The sequence below is a fragment of the Meleagris gallopavo genome, chromosome 2 (genome assembly GCF_905368555.1).
Source record: "Meleagris gallopavo chromosome 2, MGAL_WU_HG_1.1, whole genome shotgun sequence".
NCBI lineage: Eukaryota > Metazoa > Chordata > Aves > Galliformes > Phasianidae > Meleagris > Meleagris gallopavo.
Window position 1 is genome coordinate 47,311,174 of NC_139405.1, and position 20,097 is coordinate 47,331,270.

The 20,097-nt window shown below is 38.7% G+C and overlaps 1 protein-coding gene across 4 annotated transcripts in view; it reads left to right on the forward strand.

Annotated features, from left to right (window-relative positions):
* Window positions 1-20,097, forward strand: part of TAB2 (TGF-beta activated kinase 1 (MAP3K7) binding protein 2) — a 62,268-nt gene that overhangs the window by 35,969 nt on the left and 6,202 nt on the right. For 2 of the 4 annotated variants that reach the window (XM_085217000.1, XM_085217001.1), the window contains exons 2-4: window positions 4,930-5,119; window positions 11,193-12,702; window positions 13,437-13,475. In XM_085217000.1, coding sequence (XP_085073126.1) covers window positions 5,018-5,119; window positions 11,193-12,702; window positions 13,437-13,475 — 1,651 coding nt within the window. In that variant the 5' untranslated portion in view covers window positions 4,930-5,017. Of the gene's footprint in view, window positions 1-4,929; window positions 5,120-8,969; window positions 9,263-11,192; window positions 12,703-13,436; window positions 13,476-20,097 lie in introns of those variants that run through there. The other 2 variants (XM_085217003.1, XM_085217002.1) reach the window with 2 other exon arrangements.

The window sequence follows — 20,097 nt, forward strand, 5'->3', positions numbered from 1 at the left end:
TGGAGGATTCAGGGCGGCTATTTGGTATTGGTGAAGGAACTGAAGGTAAGTATAGGGGGCTCTTTTTCCTTTATTATCATTTTTGTAATTGCTTTTGTTTGTACAGTCTTTCTGTACCTCTTGGATCCATGAAAAGAAATGCCAGGAGTCCCTTGGCTGCTGTCTCAACAGGCACTTTAGCAACCTCTACTGGCCTCAAACTGCGACTTGTTGCATCTCATTTGCTGTCATTAGAGCAGCATTTTATGTGCAACATCTATCATCTGCGTTCTTGGTTGCTCTGGAAGTAATGCTTCCTATTTATTTCCATAGAAACTACAACAGATACAAAGAGCACAATACACTGTTTGGTAGAGAGAATTCTCAGCCACAAAACACTGTCTTTCACTGCAGTCACCACCATTAGCTATGCACTTTCACCAGCTGTGAATAAGTGTGTGGCCTGCATGCCACGCTTGTTAAAAAAAAAAAAATTATACCAGTAGAGGTGACCCACTGTCATTGATGCTGAAATACACCAGTCATCACCTCACTGAGCTCACATCCACTGTTTGATCTCCAGAAATGTACAGCAAGTGTCGATGAATGTCAGCGGGTGCCACCTTTTCTACATTCAACAGCACACCTTTGCTTCATACACACTTCCATGTCAGGCACTGTTTTGTCAAACTGCCCCTCTGCTGCCTCTGTTGCATGGCAACAAAATGCAACAAGATACTGATGGGAAGGTTCAACCTCTACTGACATACCACCACCATCTGCCTCTGATGTTATGTAATATTATGGGCATTATAATAGTCTAGGAGGCATTACTTGCAGAGCAGCTCTTGTTCAAGGAAGTGTGCTCTTGTTCTTGCATTTGTAGCACTCTCAATAAATATTTACGAACAGGTTCCTAAAATAAACTGTTAGATGAAATATGTTTCTAGCATTGTTAGCTAGACAGCACAATGTGATTTAGAGCAATTCATATGCTATGCAAATCACATGTGATAAGATGAAAGCTGCAGAAATGTGTACCAAAATACAAATGGGCTTTAGTGTCATTTTAGCAGCACGTGTACAAACTGAGCACTGTATGTGCCTTTTCCCACACTGCACATAGGAGGAGGAGGGAAAAGGAACTCTCCAGTACTTGGACCGATGTAGCAAGACTGCTTTCTGACTTCATTTATTGCCTTTCCTTCTTTCTTTCTTTCTTTCTTTCTTTCTTTTTTTTTTTTTTTAACCATGCTGACTGTAATGTTCCTTTATTATAGCTTGTCTCCATGGTAGTACACAGTAAAAACCTGGCACTTCTTCTGGTTTAAAAAAAATTTTTTTTTAATTTTAGATATCTGTGTTTCTCTCTGCCCAAGATGATTTCCTTCAATTGTATAAACCAAAATTTGCTGCCCCAGTTTGCTTTTTAACAGTTACTTTTCAAATGTGTAGGGTGAGTTGTTCAAAACAAAATATTTTATCTTCTATTGCCCGCTGTTGGTTTCTGAGGTGTCTTAGATGTGTCTAACAGTATAGCCACAGCTTGTTTAGGTGTATCCGTGCTACCTTTAGGTTATGGATCCTGGGTGCAGCTGCCACAGGGTACCTTGTGTAGCAGTGTGCTTCGGTATTTCTGTTCCTTTGAGATGGTGCTCCTGGGATACAGAGAATAAATTTCTGCAGGATCAGTGAAGGTATGTCTGTTTTAGCTGAGCTCTTGTCATACTGTGCCTGTCGCCATGGGAAGTGTGCTGCTTCTGGTTTACGCGTGTGGGACTTTGTGCCAGATCTTTGTATTGATCACCTCTGTCCACATGAGGTTTTGAGTTGTATGGATCTGAGTGAAACCAAATGTAGCTCCTAAAGAGCTGGACTGCTCTGTGTCCATTATTAAAGTGCATGAAGAGAAGGGAAGCTGAACTTGAATAGTCAGATAGGCAGAATGTGTGCTCTGGGGAGGAATTGCATAATCTGAATTTCTAACTCTAGCAGTCCTGGCTGATACTTGTATGCTAAGGCTGTTTGAAGTTGTGATGTTGTTTTCAGTAGTAGAATATTACATTGTTAGGTACACTAAAAATTGTGGATAGATCTGTGATCTTTGTTTTATCAAAGCATCTCTGGGTATTCTAACAAAAAATTCTGTTTTTTCCCATATTTTTAATTAAATATGTATTACAATTCCATCATAGAGAATGGGATTTATGAGATTAAAATTATGAGCAGATCATAAATGGAATATTCTTAGGACCTTTAGTCTTCTCTATTTCATTAGATAACAGGCTTTTATTCCAAATATATATATAATATATATGGGCAGAGTCATCAAAGTAACATATATTTTGATTTTTATTTTTTTTCTTCGTCAGAGAAAAATCTTGAATTGCTGGCAGACTGTTGAATAGCATTGCTATTTTAGATTCTGTTGATACGATTGGAAGTGTTCGAGCTAATTACAAATTGACTGGTAATTTTATCAGTTCAGACCACCAAAAACACAGGAGTTGAAGAAATCTTATAATGGAGTGATTCAGGCCTTATGTCCTGGAAGGCATTATGTCTGTCTTGTGATTCATGCTGGAAATCATGTGCTTCATGCTTTGTCAGCAGTTTTTTGTAGGTTTCTCCATCTTTTCAGTCTCAAGAAAAGCTGTGGCATTGCAGTGATTACACTTGAATCACAAGTAGTGTTAATGCTCTAGAAAATGACTAGAGAACTGGCAATAATGCTTCCTAACCAACTCCCCAGCAGTATCCTTTTAGGGAATAGGGGTACAGGAAAAACAAGCATGTAGACTCATTTGCAGAGAGAGTGTGCTGGTGGGTTGCTGGTAAGAGTTTGCGTTGCCAAGTTCCAAGGAGCCTTTAGAGGTGCCTGGTAGGGCTGTGCTCTGAGTGCTTAAACAGGGGTTTGTGTTTCTTGTGGGCAGGGAGGAAAGTTTTGTGCTCAGATGAAGGGGGAGAAGGAAGGGGAGCTCCACAGGAAATGCTGATGTGAGTGAGGAGTGTTTGCTATGTTTAAGGATACAATATTATGTTTTAATTTTTCTTAAGTTACTACTCTTCATAACTGGAAGTAATGTGTTTTTTTTTTCCTCTGGGCTCAGCGAAACCTCAAGGTACTGATACTGCTTCAGAAAAGCTAGTAAAAATCAGTTCCCATATTAGTGTTTGGCTCAAAGGTTGTGGACAAAACTAGACATAAGTGAACACATAAGGAGACTGTTGTGGATTTTATGATATTTTAAATCTCAAGTAGAATTGCCTTTTTCTCTGAAGATAAAGTCATCAAGCGCATTGCATTGGAGAAGGTCCTCATTGCATTTATTGTTCCTAGACACTGACTAAAAGTAAAGACAAGTAAGAAATGCTCCCATCTTAACTGTAAAAGAAACTTATGCTGTCTTTGAATTTAGCCTAATATTCTCTAGTGAAGAAAGAGCAAAGTGGGAATCAAATGAGGGCAAAGTACAGGATAAATAATTGGTCTAAAGTAGTACTGGGGGAAAATTCTAGAAGAATCTGTAAAGCAAATTACTAAGGAGGCACTGCAGAAAAGGACATACCTCTGGGCAGTGTTCAGTGAGCAAAAAGCATCATAGAAGCACAAAGTGGCTCTGGCTGGAAGTGACCCTTCCCTGCTGTGGAGGGGTAACTGGTCTGTCAGTTACCCAGGAGTGTTATATATTCTGAATATATATAGCCCAAACCAACCAACCAAACCTTAAATTTTGTGAAATCAACACAAAATTACTTGTGGATTTTTAGTGTGGTTTTTGCTTTGTGAGAACTTCTTTGTTTTGATTTGTCTTAAATTATTTCTTTGGCCTTGTGTGAAATGCTTCTAACAAAAAGTGTAAAGGAAGAAGCAACAATTCAAATATTTCCAAGCCAGCTGAATTTTTCAGAGTATTTCCCATGGAGGCATAAAAAGGTGTTGCCTGTAGCAGTGTACGTGTTGCGTAGGGAGATAATTGGAGTAGTGCTCACCTGTGAAGGCTAAGGCAGCAGTAGGGTGATGGTGCATGTTGAATGGGAGGTATGATGGGGGAAAAAAGAGAAAAGCAGGCAGAGAAGGGAAGGAAAAAGTGGATATATTGATGTACATCTTCAGTGGTTTGTTAACTTGTGAAGTAAATGAATGTTGGAGTTGACTGCTATGTGTAAACTAATACTACAAATGGGTATGACTATAAGAAAACAAAGGAGATACCGTTCCCTTGCTTAATTCTACATTCTTCCAAACTTAATTGCTGGAAACTGTTCTTGGTAAAAGCACGCGGGATGCTGTAAGCTCAGGGTAGATATCTTGTGCAAGTGTGACTGGCTGGTTACGGTGTATTCTTCTTAATTTCCTTTTTTTAAAAAGAAACAAAATTAATTGAGGAAATAAGTTGTTATAGGTTGTTCCCTTCTAGTCATAATCTCTGAAATGCATCAGGTGAAAACTAATAGGCTGTTGCTAAGAAATCCTGAAACTTACGAAACACTGAACTTCTAGCCCCAATTTTCTGTAATAAACAGTAACTGAAAATGAAACTAATTACATGCAAAAGCTAAACTAATGCTTCCTCCCTTTTTTGATGTAAACTTTTTTGCATTAATTTATGTTCTAAAGAAATAAAAATGCTGGTCCTAAACAATGAATCAATGAATTTTAATATTTTGATAAATTTATATTCTTCTTTAAAAAAAAAAAAAAAAAAAAGGAAATTAATCAGATATGCCTTTACATGAGCAGTTTTCAAGGTTGTAAGAATCTGAATAGCCATTTGTTAGCCAGACGTGATGTGGAAAAAACACTGACATAAAATGTAGATTTAGATTTAACAACTGAAGAGGATTTTTGTGGGGATTTTTTTTTTTTTTTCAGGTTTTCTTTTGTTTGATGTTTTAACATCAGTAGTGCCTGCATTCAGTGTCTTAAATTTTTGCTTCTTCTTTCAGAAAATGCTGGGTCAGAAGAGATGAGTGCTCCCTTTACTAAGGCCTAAAACTGCCTGTTGAAAAACAATCCTGACCAGGCAATATACGAATGGCCCAAGGAAGCCAGCAAATTGATATTCAGGTTTTACATGACCTGCGACAGAAGTTTCCTGAGGTACCTGAAGGTGTTGTATCCAGATGCATGTTACAGGTCAGTGTTCTGTTAGTAACTGTATGAGTAATTGATTATGTTTATTTTAAATGTTAACTAACCATGTGTGATTGTCTGTATTGAAAGCAGGTTGTTTTTCTTTCTGTCTTCTTCTTTGAATGAGACAAATATACACAGCCAATTTATTTATTCCAGATCGGGAGCTGTGTTGGATTGGGCCCTCCTAAGCAGACCATCCTGTGAAGCAGTGTGCATGGAGGTTGCAGTCTTGATAATGAGCATATTCATTGCCTTTTAGCCATCTCATGAGCCAAAGTTAAATTGTGGCCAAAAGAGAGATACGAAGTCCAGCAAGCACTTTTTTAAGACAGTCTCCGCTTTTTTTTTTTTTGGTATGCTTTGAGTATACAGAAGTATACAAGTATAGAAGCAGTTTTGCCACCTTGATCTCCATCAGACTTTGATCTTGTTACTGGGCACTTACCTGCTCCTCTGTTTTTCTGCCCCAGCTCACCTGGCCTGCAGAGCTGGTGCTGCTGGCCTTACATATGTTCTACAGCAAGGAGCGTTAGAGTGTAATAATCCCCACGCACCTGAGTACTTTGTCTTCTGAATATTAGCCAGAGTCACGTAGGCAATCAGCCTGGTGTTGGCTGTGCGACACCTGGACAGATGTGATGTGCTGATGTGTTTCTACCCAGTTCTTCTTCGGCTGCCTGATGGCCTTAGTTTATTTTATTGTAGTCTTGGAATCCATGCTGCTAATCTGTGGATTCTTTTTGGTCTCAGAAATAATAAAGAATTTGTCTGATGCTGTTGTTAATGCTATATCTGTAGTTTCACAGAATCATAGAATGGCCTGGGTTGGAGGGGATCACAATGATGATGAACCGCCAACCACCCTGCCACAGGCAGGGCCACCAATCTCCACATTTAATACTAGACCAGGCTGCCCAGGGCCGCATCCAATCTGGTCTTGAATACCTCTAGGAATGGGAAATCCACAACCTCCCTGGGCAGCCTGTCCCAGCTCCTTACCACTCCCATAGTAAAGAATTTCCCCCTGACATCCAACCTAAATCTTCCCTCCTTCAACTTCAAACCATTTCCCCTTGTCCTGCTGTTATCAACCCTTTCAAAGACTTGATTCCCCTCTTGTTTGTAAGCTCCCTTTGAGTATTGAAAGGCTGCAATGAGGTCACCCCACAGCCTTCTTTTCTCCAGGCTGAACAAACCCAGCTCCCTCAGCCTGTCTTCGTAGGGGAGGTGCTCCAGCCCCCTGATCATCTTTGTGCCCTCCTCTGGACCCTCTCCAACAGCTCTCTGTCTTTTTTTGTACTGGGGTCTCCAGACCTGGACGCAGTACTCCAGATAGGGTCTCACAAGAGCAGAGTAGAGGGGGACAATCACCTCCCTGTCCTTGCTGGCCACCCCTCTCCTGATGGAGCCCAGGATACCATTTGCTTTCTGAGCTGCAAGAGCACACTGCTGGCTCATGTTAAGTTTTACATCTATCAAGACCCCCAGATCCTTCTCCGCAGGGCTGCTCTCAAGGACTGCTCCTTCCAGTCTGTATGGATGCCTGGGATTCCTCTGGCCCAAGTGCAAAACCTTGCACTTTGCTGTGTTGAACCTCATTAGGCTCACCCGTGCCCATCTTTCAAGGCTGTTGAGGTCCCTCTGAAAGGAATCCCTTCCTTCCACGCGTTTGCCATGGCATCAGCTATTTCCATATTTTTATATCACTTCTATAACATCACATTAGTTACTTTGGAAGGTGGTTTATTATGCCTGTCCAAAGCTCATGGAAGCATGACAAAAGGGCACTGAATGTCTAAATGTCTACAACTAACAAATTCTGTTAGGCTTACTAAACTCTGTTGCTTAAGTGTGTTTGCTTTGCATTTTCTTGTGATCCCAAAATATCCGTGCTGTTTGAATTTCGTCGTTATCTAAAGTATTCAGCCTTTGAGTTGCTGGACAATGGAGGATTGTGTGAATACTCATATTGATCAACAGCATACAAAATTTGATTGGGAAAAAGATAGGCAGTATGTTCCTAGAAGCTGTTTGTCTCTGGACTATGGCTATGACATGTCTTTGATGATAGAATTATGCTGTAAAGAATGCTGATTGTTTTATTTTTATATGTATTTTAATATGTAAAATACACGTGTCCATACTTACATATGGCATATATATAGTCAACATACATGCATCCAAGTAGTGCTATGCCAGTTGTGCTGTTGGAAGTGTGATTGTGCCAGTTTAATGTTTGAATTTTCAAGACTCGATCATAATTCTACACTTGTAATAGAGTGAGAATTTGTGAAAACAGCAGTTCTTGAGAGAATTGTTTTTGATTTGAAAGTGGACTTGTGAGGTTTCAGGCTTTCCCCAACCCTTTCTCTTTAATTATTATTTAGCTGTAGGGAAAATTGAACCAGACAATCGACTGCTTGTATTTGTTCTCAGGATAGTTCACTGCTATTTTTTATATTAGCTCTCTGTAGAACTAATCTAACTTTTATACTACAGATACAGTTTTGTTCTTTAAATGAGAGAGTTGCTTATTGAGTAAGGTCAATGAAGTAGCAATGAATGCAAGAGTCGTCACCTTTTGGATGTTTGGTTCTTGGTTCTTTAAAAGATAGCACATGGCTCTTCAAAACTCAGCAGTGTTTGAATACTGCTGAATACAATGGATTTGTTTTTTTTACATAAAAAGAAGTCTTAAAACTGTGAAGAGAAGATATTGTGCATCCTGTACTTGGATAGAGATATGGGATGAGAGCTTGGATTTTGAGAAAATTTTTTTTAGGTCAGCTTTTTAAAGTGTTTTTAAAGGAGAAAAAAAATTATATATGCATATGTTCCATATGTACAATATTATTACATTAATTCAGTACACCCTAAAGCTACTTATGGTGATGTTAGTAGGTTGTTCAAGGCAGAGATTTCTAAAACAAAATCCTCTCAGTGTGGTGTTTGAAATTTCATGAGCTCTGGTTTCTCTGAATCAGCTTCTGGCTACGCAACTTTAAGATGGACTGCTTTAAAAAAGAATAATATAACCTTTTCAACCTGAGAAATTGTGTACTTGAGCTGGTGGTAAAGACTAGACAGTGGGATTTGAGAGTACTTGGACATGTATTTGTAGTGCTTCTGGAACAGATCTGCATAGCAAATTGTACCCTATAGTAACTGAGCATGGCGGAATTAATTTCGGGTAAATGTAGTAACTGTAGCTTAGCTCCAAGATACAATGAGTAATGTACTGTACTATGTAAGAAGTGCTGTGATTTGCCTTGCTCCCACAGTATGTGTCCGAATGAAGCTATTTTTACAACAGGAAATATAAAATATCACAGGAGAGAACCTGAAAGAGTTCAAGCACTTCTGCATTTCATAGTGATTGTGACAAAAGATTTTTATCACAACCAAAGCTTCTTAAGATCGCTATGAATTGTGCAGGAAAACTATACGAATATCTCAATGCTGTTCTTTTGCCCAATGTTAAAATATCCAAGTGATACCTAGTATCTTGGAACCAGAGGACCACCAAAAACTAACATGAAACGGAAACCTGTATCATCTAGGGAACTGGCAATCTTACTGCTTTCTTGGGCTGACTGCATTGGGTGTTCCAGAAGAGTTTTGCATCCCTCCATTCTTCCTGGAAAGCAAGCTTTCTGCATTCAAGCCTCCCCTTCTCACTCAAAGGGATTGCCACAGCTTCTCCCTCTCTGTTGACGTTGTCCCTTTTGGTTCTTTTTTTGTGTGTCTGGGGCATTTTATAACCACCTGCACCTCAAGTCTACGTCCTCTCCTTGCTTCCTCATTTCCCTCCAGCATTCTTATTCTTTCTTTTTTTTTCTTTCTCTTTCAGGGTGCCAACATTTTAAACTCAATTGGGACATGGGCAGAGCTAAGATGAGGGGCATTGTTTTGCTGGAATATGCTCAATTCTGCCATCAACCGGTTCTCTGGTCTATAAAGAACTAGAAGCGGTTGAAACTCTGCCTCTGCCAGCCAGAAGATGCCAGGGGTTCCATGTGCCCCCGTTTCCCCCTTGAATTCTCCAATTTGCTCGTTGACATCACTGTAATTTTGGAACTGATTGGATGCAGTCTTTTTTAAAAAAAAAAAAAAATGTCCAAAGCAAATGCATTCAAGTTGAATGTAAGGGCGTTGCAAGCCTGGCCTGTTCCTTTTTGGTTTGATTTTTTTTAATTTTTTTTTATTATTTTTTGGCCTTTCTGTTAATAATTTTCATTCACTGAAGTTCATGCAAAATCTTTAAGATTTCTTAGCTTGTTTTTCTATGGCATCCTGTCCCTTTTCTGGCTCCCTTTTCTTCTTTGCAATGAATACAAGGCTACTGTTACTGTATTTTCTTACCCACTGTTCTTTCTTAGTTTGATTCCTTTCTTCACTACTAACATTATTTGATTACTTTGTCCTCTTGTGCTTATTCCAATCTAGACCCATTATGTGTACAATCATTTGACCCACTTTCATCTCTCTCAAGACATTTCTGCAACATTTCTTTTATGTGACTGGCTAGTTAGATGGCCTTTAGGAAACCCTGTATTTTTTGTGTGGTTTTTTTTAAAGCTTTTTTGTTGTTTGGATTGGTTCTGAGTTTTTGTTTTTGTTTTTAATATTATTTAAGAGTTCAGAACTTCATCTCACTTGTATCAACACATAGTTTTGGTTTTGTGGGTGGAGTTTAGCTTGTCCTCCCTCTCCCACTTCTGGTTTTTGTTTTTTTTTGTTTTTTGTTTTTTTTTTCCTTCAGTAATTTTTTTCAGGTAGAGACAGGCTTGCTTTCTCTGTCCAAGCCCTCAGCTTGCTGAAGGAGCTGCTATCTACTAGTTCAACAAGAATAACTTGCTGCAAAGCTTGTAGCATGGAGCACTTTCTCTTGCTTGTGTGTTCTTTAACTATTTGATAATGTTACTACTTGGCATGTACAATATTTTCCTTGATCATTTTTCTTCTTTCTGGTAACTGGTGTTCAGTGTGTTTGGATGAATTTGACACCTACTTTGTTTTTACAACATCTGTGCCTTAACAAGAGCTTTTCTGGCTGAAAGCATTAACTTATTTATTGAGGTGAGGACTGGAGGGAGGAGTGTACAGGAAATGATAGGGACAGAGTGCAGCATTCTGAAATGATGCCACCAGCACATGTAGGCTTTTTTAGCAAGGCCCTTATGTAGGGAAACAGTTACAGAGATCTGATACAGTATTATTAAACATTGGAAACATTGAACTAGGATTAACAGTTAGTTTCCTTCTGATATGTTCTTAAAAAATCAAATTAGCTAGGTAGGTTTTTTTTTGGTGGTTTTTAAGTTTCTTCATTACAGGTTTTATAAAGTAATCTTATACAAATGTAAGAATCTAAAAGCTTTTCAAACAGTGGTTTAAATGGCCCCTGGGTTTTCATTAATATTTTTAACTTACAAGAAAGTGATCATATGCTGTATGTGCATAAACTGAATTTTTATGTTGCTTCTGAAGTTATATGCTCCTGTGCAATTTCTTTGGTCTGCATGTTTCTTCTCTGCATACGATTTACCTTTCATTTTCAGCAGGAGTTACTGCACAACTGGTATTGAAGTGTTTGCAAAAGGTTTTTTTTTTTTTTTTTAAGTAAACATGTAATTTGATTTTAAGTTGTTTACCAGTACTGTACACATGCAGGTACTGTGAGTCTGTTCTTTCTGTCATTTTCTTCTCAAACCAGAGATATGGTCATTGGTGAAGATTGTTCTGAAATTCAGAGGGAATAGCAAAAGTATTCAATCACTGTGTATCATACTGTACCGTTAGCTTATCAAGATTCAAGATGTCACTGTCATTGCTTCAGCAGCAGTGCAGACCTCTGTTCTTGATTCCAGTGACTGAGTTGCTGTTCTCAAAATAGTAAGCTTCACATGCAAGCCCTGTGTGTGTATGTTCGTAGTTGCTATGCTGGCCAACCACCTAAAGCTTTCCATTTGATGCTACATTGTTAACTTTTCACTGATGGTTTTGTGCCTATATTTATCTAACCATAACAGTATTTTATCAGTAATGTCAAACTTTCATCTGTCTTTTATAGAATAACAATAATTTGGATGCCTGTTGTGCAGTTCTGTCTCAGGAGAGCACAAAATATCTCTATGGTGAAGGAGACCTAAGTTTCTCGGATGATTCTGCGATTCCTGGACTACGAAATCACATGACATCTCTCAATTTGGATTTGCAGTCACAGAACGTGTATCACCATGGAAGAGATGGAAGAATGAATGGAAGTAGGACTCTAGCTCACAGCGTTAGCGATGGACACCTTCAAACCAAGCAGCCCAACAATGAACTATTTCAGCAGGAACCACAGACTGCACCTGCGCAGGTTCCACAAGGATTTAATGTCTTTGGAATGGGTAATACAGTTAGTGCTTCTAATCCGGGGCAGCATCTTGGATTTCACCTAGGCAGCAAAGGAGTATCTAACTTGTCTCAACAAACACCCAGATTCAACCCAATCATGGTAACCTTAGCCCCAAATATTCAGCCTGGCCGCAATACCCCTACGTCTTTGCACATACATGGTGTACCTCCTCCTGTACTTAACAGTCCACAGGGAAATTCTATCTATATTAGGCCTTATATCACAGCTCCTAGTGGTACAGCTCGACAGACACAGCAGCAGGCAGGCTGGGCATCTCAGTTTAATCCTATGCATCCTCAGCAAGTCTACCAGCCTTCGCAGCCAAGTCCTTGGACTACTCTTCCTACATCCAATACCACGCCACATACCTCATCGCAACACTCAACGCAGCCAAATCAGCAAGGCCACCAGACTTCTCATGTCTATATGCCTATCAGTTCTCCTACTACTCCACAAGCACCTATGATTCATTCATCTGGTAGCTCACAATCCTCTGCTCATAGCCAATACAACATTCAGAATATATCCACAGGACCTCGCAAAAACCAAATTGAAATCAAACTTGAACCACCACAGAGAAATAGTTCTTCTAAGTTGCGTTCAACTGGCCCTCGCACCTCCACTACTCCCTCTTCCCTCAACAGCCAGACATTAAGTAGAAGTCAGCCCACTGTTTACATATCGGCCAGTCCTCCAAATACTGATGAAGTGATCACACGTGGTCAGCCTAAGGTCTACATTTCAGCAAATGCCACCGCAGGAGATGATCAACTTGTACGGAACCAGCCCACGCTTTTCATATCGACAAATCCTGGAGTATCTGCCACTTCTAGGAATATGTCTGGTCAAGTAAGCATGGGTCCTGCATTTATTCATCACCATCCACCCAAGAGTCGAGCAGTGGGCAACAGCACCACTGCAACCTCTCCTCGAGTGGTTGTTACGCAGCCTAACACAAAATATACTTTTAAAATTACAGTTTCTCCAAATAAGCCCCCTGCAGTTTCCCCAGGGGTAGTCTCCCCAACCTTTGAACCTACAAACCTTCTAAACCTTCCTGATCACTATGTTGAACCAGAGGGTATCCAGCATCTTACTGACCCTGTTTTAGCACATGTGGATAGGATCAGTGATGCACGAAAATTGAGTATGGGATCTGATGATGCTGCCTACACGCAAGGTAATATTCTTAATATAAGTAGTAAAGATTTCAACCAGATTGTCAATTCAGTATGTAAACTACAGAGCGTGAAACAGTTGATAAACCTTTGCGATATTAATGTTTTCTTCAACTCTAGCATTCTTGAGTATTTCCTAAATAAACAAAAAAGGTTTATAAGCAAGTCATAGATTTCTTTTTATGGCAAAGACGTGTCACTGAATATTTGGAGATAATTCTCATTTGTCTTAAGAAGATATGCTATCTGTTTAATGAAGTGGAGTCACAGTGTCTTCATTTTTATGTTGTTCTGAAGGAAACATCTAAGCTTGTTTAATTAATCCTAATGATTTAAAGGTAAAAGTCTACTGGCAGAACGTTTGGATCAGTTGAGATACTGTTTCCATTAGGTGCAATTTTCATTTTTTTCTTTTTGTGAATGTTATTTAAGAAGCAAGAAAAGCAGTTTTCTAAAGCAATTAGCGGGACAAAGTGTTTGCCTGTGTTTCCTAAGGGATGCCTGACAATAAAATGCTGAAAGTCATTATACTCCTCTTATGTTGTTAAAACGTGAAAAAGAGTACCATACCAAAGACGGTTATTTTAAAGGATCGATAGTGTAATAGAAGCATAAAACTTAAATGTGATACGGTAACGCAGTTTAAAACTTTTTTTTTTTTTCATTTTCATATTTTTTCACACTTTTATTACCATCCTGATGGTTTACTAACCCTGCTGTGGGCTTTTCTACGAAGTTGTTGAATGGATCTTAGGATCTTTATGCACTGTTCAGGGTAGGTTGTCAAAATAATTTCTCTTTTCAGTTTATTGGTACATTTCAGACTTGGCAACAACTCAGCATTAAAAAGCTGGTTTGTTCTTTAAATATTCTTCAGAGTATACTTTTTGTGTAAGTACATTGATTAGGACACTGGAAGGATGGTGCACATCTGGAGTACACTAGTAATAAAGTTAATTGAAAGTGATTATAGCTTATGCACTTCTTCTGGATGCAGTTGTATTGTTGGTAAGAACCTGACTTCTGCACAGTCTCTATAGGCTGGTAGATATCAGTATCCAATTTATCAAGTTGAGGCAGACTTGCAAAACCCAGGTTTCAGAAGTTTTGAATGGCACATTTTGAATGGCTTTCACAGCCCAGCTGTTCTTGAGGCCAAGACAGATACAGTTTTTAGATTAGATGCATGATGTAGGCTGGTTTAGCTTTTGTCTACATGCTGACTCTGGAGAAATACCTTCATTTTGTGTAGTTCATTCAGTAGTTCGTATAAAGTGCACTCATGTTTCCCGAGTTCTCTGTATTCAGAAGTATTTGGGATTTCTGGCATTATCTTGCTCTGTTTCTCCTGCAGTATTTTTTATTTTCTATTAACGATTTAATCTTTTGAAAGTTGAGAAGTGTGTGACTTGACTTATTGCTATGATCTTGATTTCTGGAAGACCTACTTAGTACTAGTAGACCTAGATCTTTTACTTAGAGGTGATTAAGTGTTTTTTTGTTTTGTTTTGTTTTGTTTTTTCTTATTTTAATGGTGTGGTGGTATTGTGGTTTTTTGTTGTGTTTTTTTTTTTTTAGCATGCTAAATGTGATTTGAATTACTTGATGCTTTCCATTGTGAGAGGCATGTTCTAAGCTGCATCTAGTTTAGCAAGTGTGCAGAAACCTAGGTGCTTGTCTCACTTTAATTTTAGCCAAAACAGATGAGTCGTTTCTCTGGCTATGATTAGAGAAAAAATGCATTTTCATCAGCTTTTCCATTTCTGCCCAGAATGCTCCGTATCTTGGCAGGGAGAACTAAACCTGGCTTAGGATAGGAGGAATGTGGAAAGTAGAGCTGGTTTGGTGTCAAAGGAGATCTCTTTCACTTTGTTCCAGTGAAATGGACTCATAAGCACAGGAGAACATAAGATGTTGGACCTGTCTGCAAGTAATGCCTGCCACTGTACTTTCTTTGCTAAAAAGCAGAGGGATTTGATGATGACAGGATTATTCCATCATTTTGATTTCCTCTCAGACAGAAATATGTCCTTGACTAGGATGCCTACGTATTAGAATTTCAGGTTGATGTCAACAGGGAGGATGAAACAATTATCCTCAAAAAGGGAATCATGGGACAAGGATTTCAGGGGGCAGTAGGAGCATAAGATATAAACAGCTCAAGTCTAACCAGTATAGAGCAGAATGACCTCTGGCTGTGAGAGAATTCTCTGCTCACTGAGAACGGAGGGCAAATATTGGGAGTCAAGAGTACTATTCTTGTGGCAGCGGTTGGCCATGGAGCTCTCTGATAAAGCACAGGGCTTGTCTGCCTGGTGGTTTATCTGTAAGCAGCAGTTAACTCCTTGGAATAAAGTGGCGAGTTCTCATTCTGTAAATCTGAAAAATCTAAACCCCATTGATGACCCACAGGAAGGTCGGTTTTCCATGATTAAGTTTCTTTCCAGATTTCGATGTTGAGGGAGGATTTTAAAAATGCAAACAAGAAAAGTATCATTATGTGTTCATACAGAGTTACAAAGTCATGAATCCAAACATCCAGAAATGAAAACATTTCAGAGCAAAGGTTATCTGTGGAGCTTCCTTTCAATTACGGTGTGTGTAGGCATTCCAGTCTTTTTCTTGATTCCATTTCTGGTTTTTTGCTGTGGTTTCCTCTGCTGTTCTTTCCAGTAAGTCTCTGTGGGTAGTAGAAGTCTGTTGCAGATTTTTGTTTAGCTTGCTGCCAGAACTAGAGTTCGTGCAATGTGAAAAGGAGTAGGGTAATAATCAGATCAAACTGATGTAGTTAAGACATTCACTGTTAGCCTGGAATACTGAGTTATGTCTCTGTAGCTGGCTTGGTGATGTCAAGAAAGTCACTGTCGGCAGACGTTTCAAAAGCAGTTGCTAATTGTATGTTCCTTGTTTTTTGGAATTCCAGTTTGAAATCCTGTGGACTTACTCATGGAAATGCTGACGGCATCCATCCACAAATGAAGTCAATAATATTAATAATGCTAGAAAAAATCTTACTAGGAGCATGCTGAAAAGCCAAACAAAGATGAATTTTTATGCTAATCACTTTAATATTAGTTCTCTGTACAGGGGTATCAATTCCCATTAGTTAAGATATTCCAATGCATAGTATAGTTGTACTAATATACTTAACTGAGGTTTCAATATATTATGTGTTATGGATGAAAAGGTGAAATTTGGTTAGACACTAAAAATTTGGTACTTCGAAGTGTTTTTGTATTACATCCAGTCACTGTGCACATAGTCTTATGTTGAATAATGAGGCTAAACAGTTATTAGTAATTCCTTATTCTCTGCAGAGCATCCAGCCTGTATAATGGACAGGCAGCTGTGCTATGAAGAAAATACATTAATCTTGGAATAAAATTTTTAGCTTAGTGTTTTCCTGCTTAGTTTGCTTTAAGTCCCTTTTAACTAAGTCCCTTAGTTCACTACTACTTGGCTTTTGACTGACGTTTCTGTAATTTTTATCTTTCAACTTTGAGAGGGGCTGGTATGCTGCATAGTAAACAGACTTACCTGTAGAAGGTACAGATATTTATGTGGATATACATTTATTTAGCAGATCTTGTCACCGTGATTTAATATAAATATACTGATTTCAAAACTAGTTAGTAACTTGACATTTTGCACAGTTTTCCTTTTTGTTTCTCAAAGTTTTTAAAGCTTTCGAAAGAAACATAAAGTCCTAACCAGGCCTCACAGATGTTTAGAAATAAAAGATTTGAGTGATACAGCAGTGCTCCAGCTCCAAGAGGTCTCCAGTTAGTTGCATGATGTGACATAGGAAAATATACAGCCTTATATTTGGCTCTGCATATCAGGCATATACACTAAGTGGAGCACAAACAAAAAGTGAAGAGTATTGGAAGGGGGAAACAAACAAATCAGAACTGTTGAAATTGCATAGTAAATGATGGAATTTCCTAGAGTTTCAAATGTGGATTTTGAAAATATGCACAACCAGCATTCTTAAGAATTTCACTGATCTATTGATGCAGAGTAATTGCGTTACCAGAATTCCACTTTCCTCCAAATTTGACCAAGAAATTCTGAGTCTGAAAATTCATAGATCTATAGAGTAGGGTGAAATCACTGTGTTCCTGGATTAGCTTTTCTGGTAGAAACACATAAACGGTGTTTGTTTAAAATTCAAATTCACAGGTGCTTAGAGAAAACAGGTGTACCTCTTCAAACACAAGTTACATTCGGTACCTGTTAGAATGGGCCTCTGGTATGGCAGCAGTGACCTTCTGTCCTGCACAGTTTCTTGTTTCCTGTAATTACAGTGGTTTGCAGCTGTTTTGTGGTTGAGTGCCACTGTTTCCTTTGACATTGAAGTGCACATCTGCCGGAGAACTGAAGTGAACTGCTCTTTCAAGTCAGCTGAGTGTAGAATGCAGAAACTGAAAAAAGCTGAAGGTGCACAGTATCCTGTTTCCACCCAGTGAAAAAACTGGTCATCAGAACTGTTCAAATTGTGGTACACTAACAGTGAGACAAGGAGGAAGTCTTTATATTTCTCATAGTAGGGTGATTACAGTAAGTAGCTTCTTTTTAAGGATGTCTGAATATATAAGTGTAAGCCTGAGCCTTTCTGGCTTGTATTGCAGTTAGCCTATAGAGAGTAAACTGTGATGTGCCAGTGCTGCCCACACAGGTAGAATTTCGTTCCTGCCAGTAACATAAGATTATCAAGAGTAGACCATTAAACGTCTCCACTAGAGCTATTACCTGAATTTTGTGAGGGCTGCTCTGAAAGTAATGCCCCCTATTTTATTATGTTGGCCCATAACACCAGAGGTGGATGTTGGTGGTATGGCAGTAGAGATTGAACCTTCCCGCCAATATTCCATTGCATTTTGTTGCCGTGTGACAGATGGCAGCAGAAGGGCAGTCTGACAAGTTGGCATCTGACATGGAAGTATATATAAATGAAGGATGTCTCATTGAATCCCTCCAAACAGGAAAAATGGCATCCACTGATATTCATCAGTGCTTGCTGAACATTTCTAGAGACCAAACAGCGGATGTGAGCACAGTGGGGTTTCAACATTGGTGACAGTGGAAGTGAATCACCTCCACTAGTGTGCAGATTGTTACAAGCGTGGCATGCAGGCTCTTGCTCATTGCTGGTGAAAATGCATAGCTAATAGTGGTGACTGTGTTGAAAGAGAGTGTTTTGTGGCTGAGAACTTGCTCTATCAAATAGTGTTACTGATAGGAAGCTTTAGGCTGGAATGACCCTACATAGTTTATTCAGAGGTGCACTTCATAATTTTCTCTTAACGTTTTCAGTTGCTCTGATCAACACTAGGGGGGGCTGATTCCTTACTTGCTGCTCTTCATTAGTAAGTACTGAGGAGGTGGGTGGATTTTGTCACCTCATTATTTTTCTACAGCTGCCAAGTTAATTTTTATGCAAAATTGCCAAATTCTATATAAAATCCACTACTTGAACCAATGTCTTGTCACTTCCTTATCCAAGTTATTTTTAATAGAAAATGTTTAGCACTTCAGTGTCAAGTAATTATTTTTCTTTAATAGTAATATAAATTTTATAACGAGTGTGTTTAAAATCTTTTGGGACTTAAAATGGTAAAATAGTTGCAGAGATGCTAGGAGAGAAAATGAAAATGCTGTGGGCATCCACCAGTCATTTCTGCACCCTGTGCCATTCCATAATGACAGTTGAATTTCTAAACCAAAGATGCTGGAGAATACTGAAATGAGTTGTTTGCTTCCCCTCTATAAGAGGGAAAAAAACCCTTCAAAGAGTCACTCTTATTCGTGGTCTCATGAGTGTGTGTGTGTCCTGGAGGCACTCTGATAATGCTCTTTCTCGCCTTCCATATCCAGCATTATTGCTGCTAACTGATGGCCTGCATCTGTAGTTGGACAGATCTGAGGAGTTCCACTTCTTCTTGGTGGCTCACAGCTGTGTTACTGTAGGTCACATACCAATAACTTGGCCTTCAAGGACTTGATTCAACAGTAATAATAAACAGTGAAATTAGAAGAGTCTGTCTAAAAGTGGAAAAATAAATCTGGAAGGAAGAAGGCTTTGTGATTTCCTTGCAAGAACAGGGGCAAAGTAGTCTTCGATTATCATTGCAGCTATCTTTCTAGCTCCTGGAGATCATAAATAGAAAAAAAGTTCTTCAGTTGTTCATAAAATGCTGTTCAACTGGGAAGGCTGTCCTTTGAGGCTACTTACCTGATGATTCCCAGTCTTCAACAAAAAATCTACATCTTGGAGTTTTGTTTACTGTACTTTGATGCTCCAGAAGAGCATAGCTGCACTTTCTGTTGTAGCGTGGATAGTGGCTACCACAAATAAATAGATGTCTTTATATAAGCAATTCTAAATTGAACAAAAACAGGTAGAAACCTTTACCGTTCTGTCATTTCATTATCTTCTAAACATGTAACTCAAAAACCTGGACTGACTCTTGGTGCAGCCTTGTGGTTCTTTAACTGTACAGAAATAGTTTGGCACAATTCCTCCTTCTGAGGAAAGACCAAGCATGATGTGTGAATGAAATGGCAGGAGTTGCAGTGAAGGGCAGTTCTACATGCTGAAAATGAGAAGTCTCATCTTTTTTATATGCTTTTTTTTTTTTTTTTTTTTTTTTTCCAATGATGCTACTGCTCAGAAAACCTAGCCAACCAAATTAGGAGTGCTTTGACCTTATTGCTACCTAAGAAACATAGATTCATTAAATTTTGCATTTCAGTCAGTCTTGTTTAAACAGGTTGTTTCTGAAGAAGATTTCTGTCTTTTTTAGTACTTTGTTATTGCTATTTCTCATTCATTTCTAAAGTGCTATAGAAGTACCTATATTAAGTAATTTAATTGATGAATGACTATGCAGCAGTTGAAATGATTGGGTTAATTTAATGAAATCCTTCTTTCACTTGTACTGAAAGTGCACTATTCCTTTGAGCAGCGTTGTCTGCTCATGTGGTGATACTTTGCAGTATACCTATCTTTAATGAAATAAAATCCTTAAATTGTATGTATTCAATTGCTTGTTCTACTTATGCTCTTTAGGTTTAAAAAGATTTGGTTTAAATGCTAACTTGGTTGTCTCTAAATCAAGTCTTCGTATGCCATTTAATTTATGAATAGTAAGCAGTGAGAGAAATTAGAAACTGAGCTAATGGTTGGGGGATGAAATAACTCACAGTCCAGCCTCCGTGATAAATATAGCTGATGTTTACCAGCAGTATCGCTTGTAGTACTTTCTGTTTTGGTTTCACTTGATGTCTCCTGCTATGAAAAGAACACTGGATTGTGTTCCAGTCCAAATAGCAACAAAATGAAAAATCTCGTTTCTTACCTACCATAGTGCTCTGTCATGCAGCTATCTCTGAAG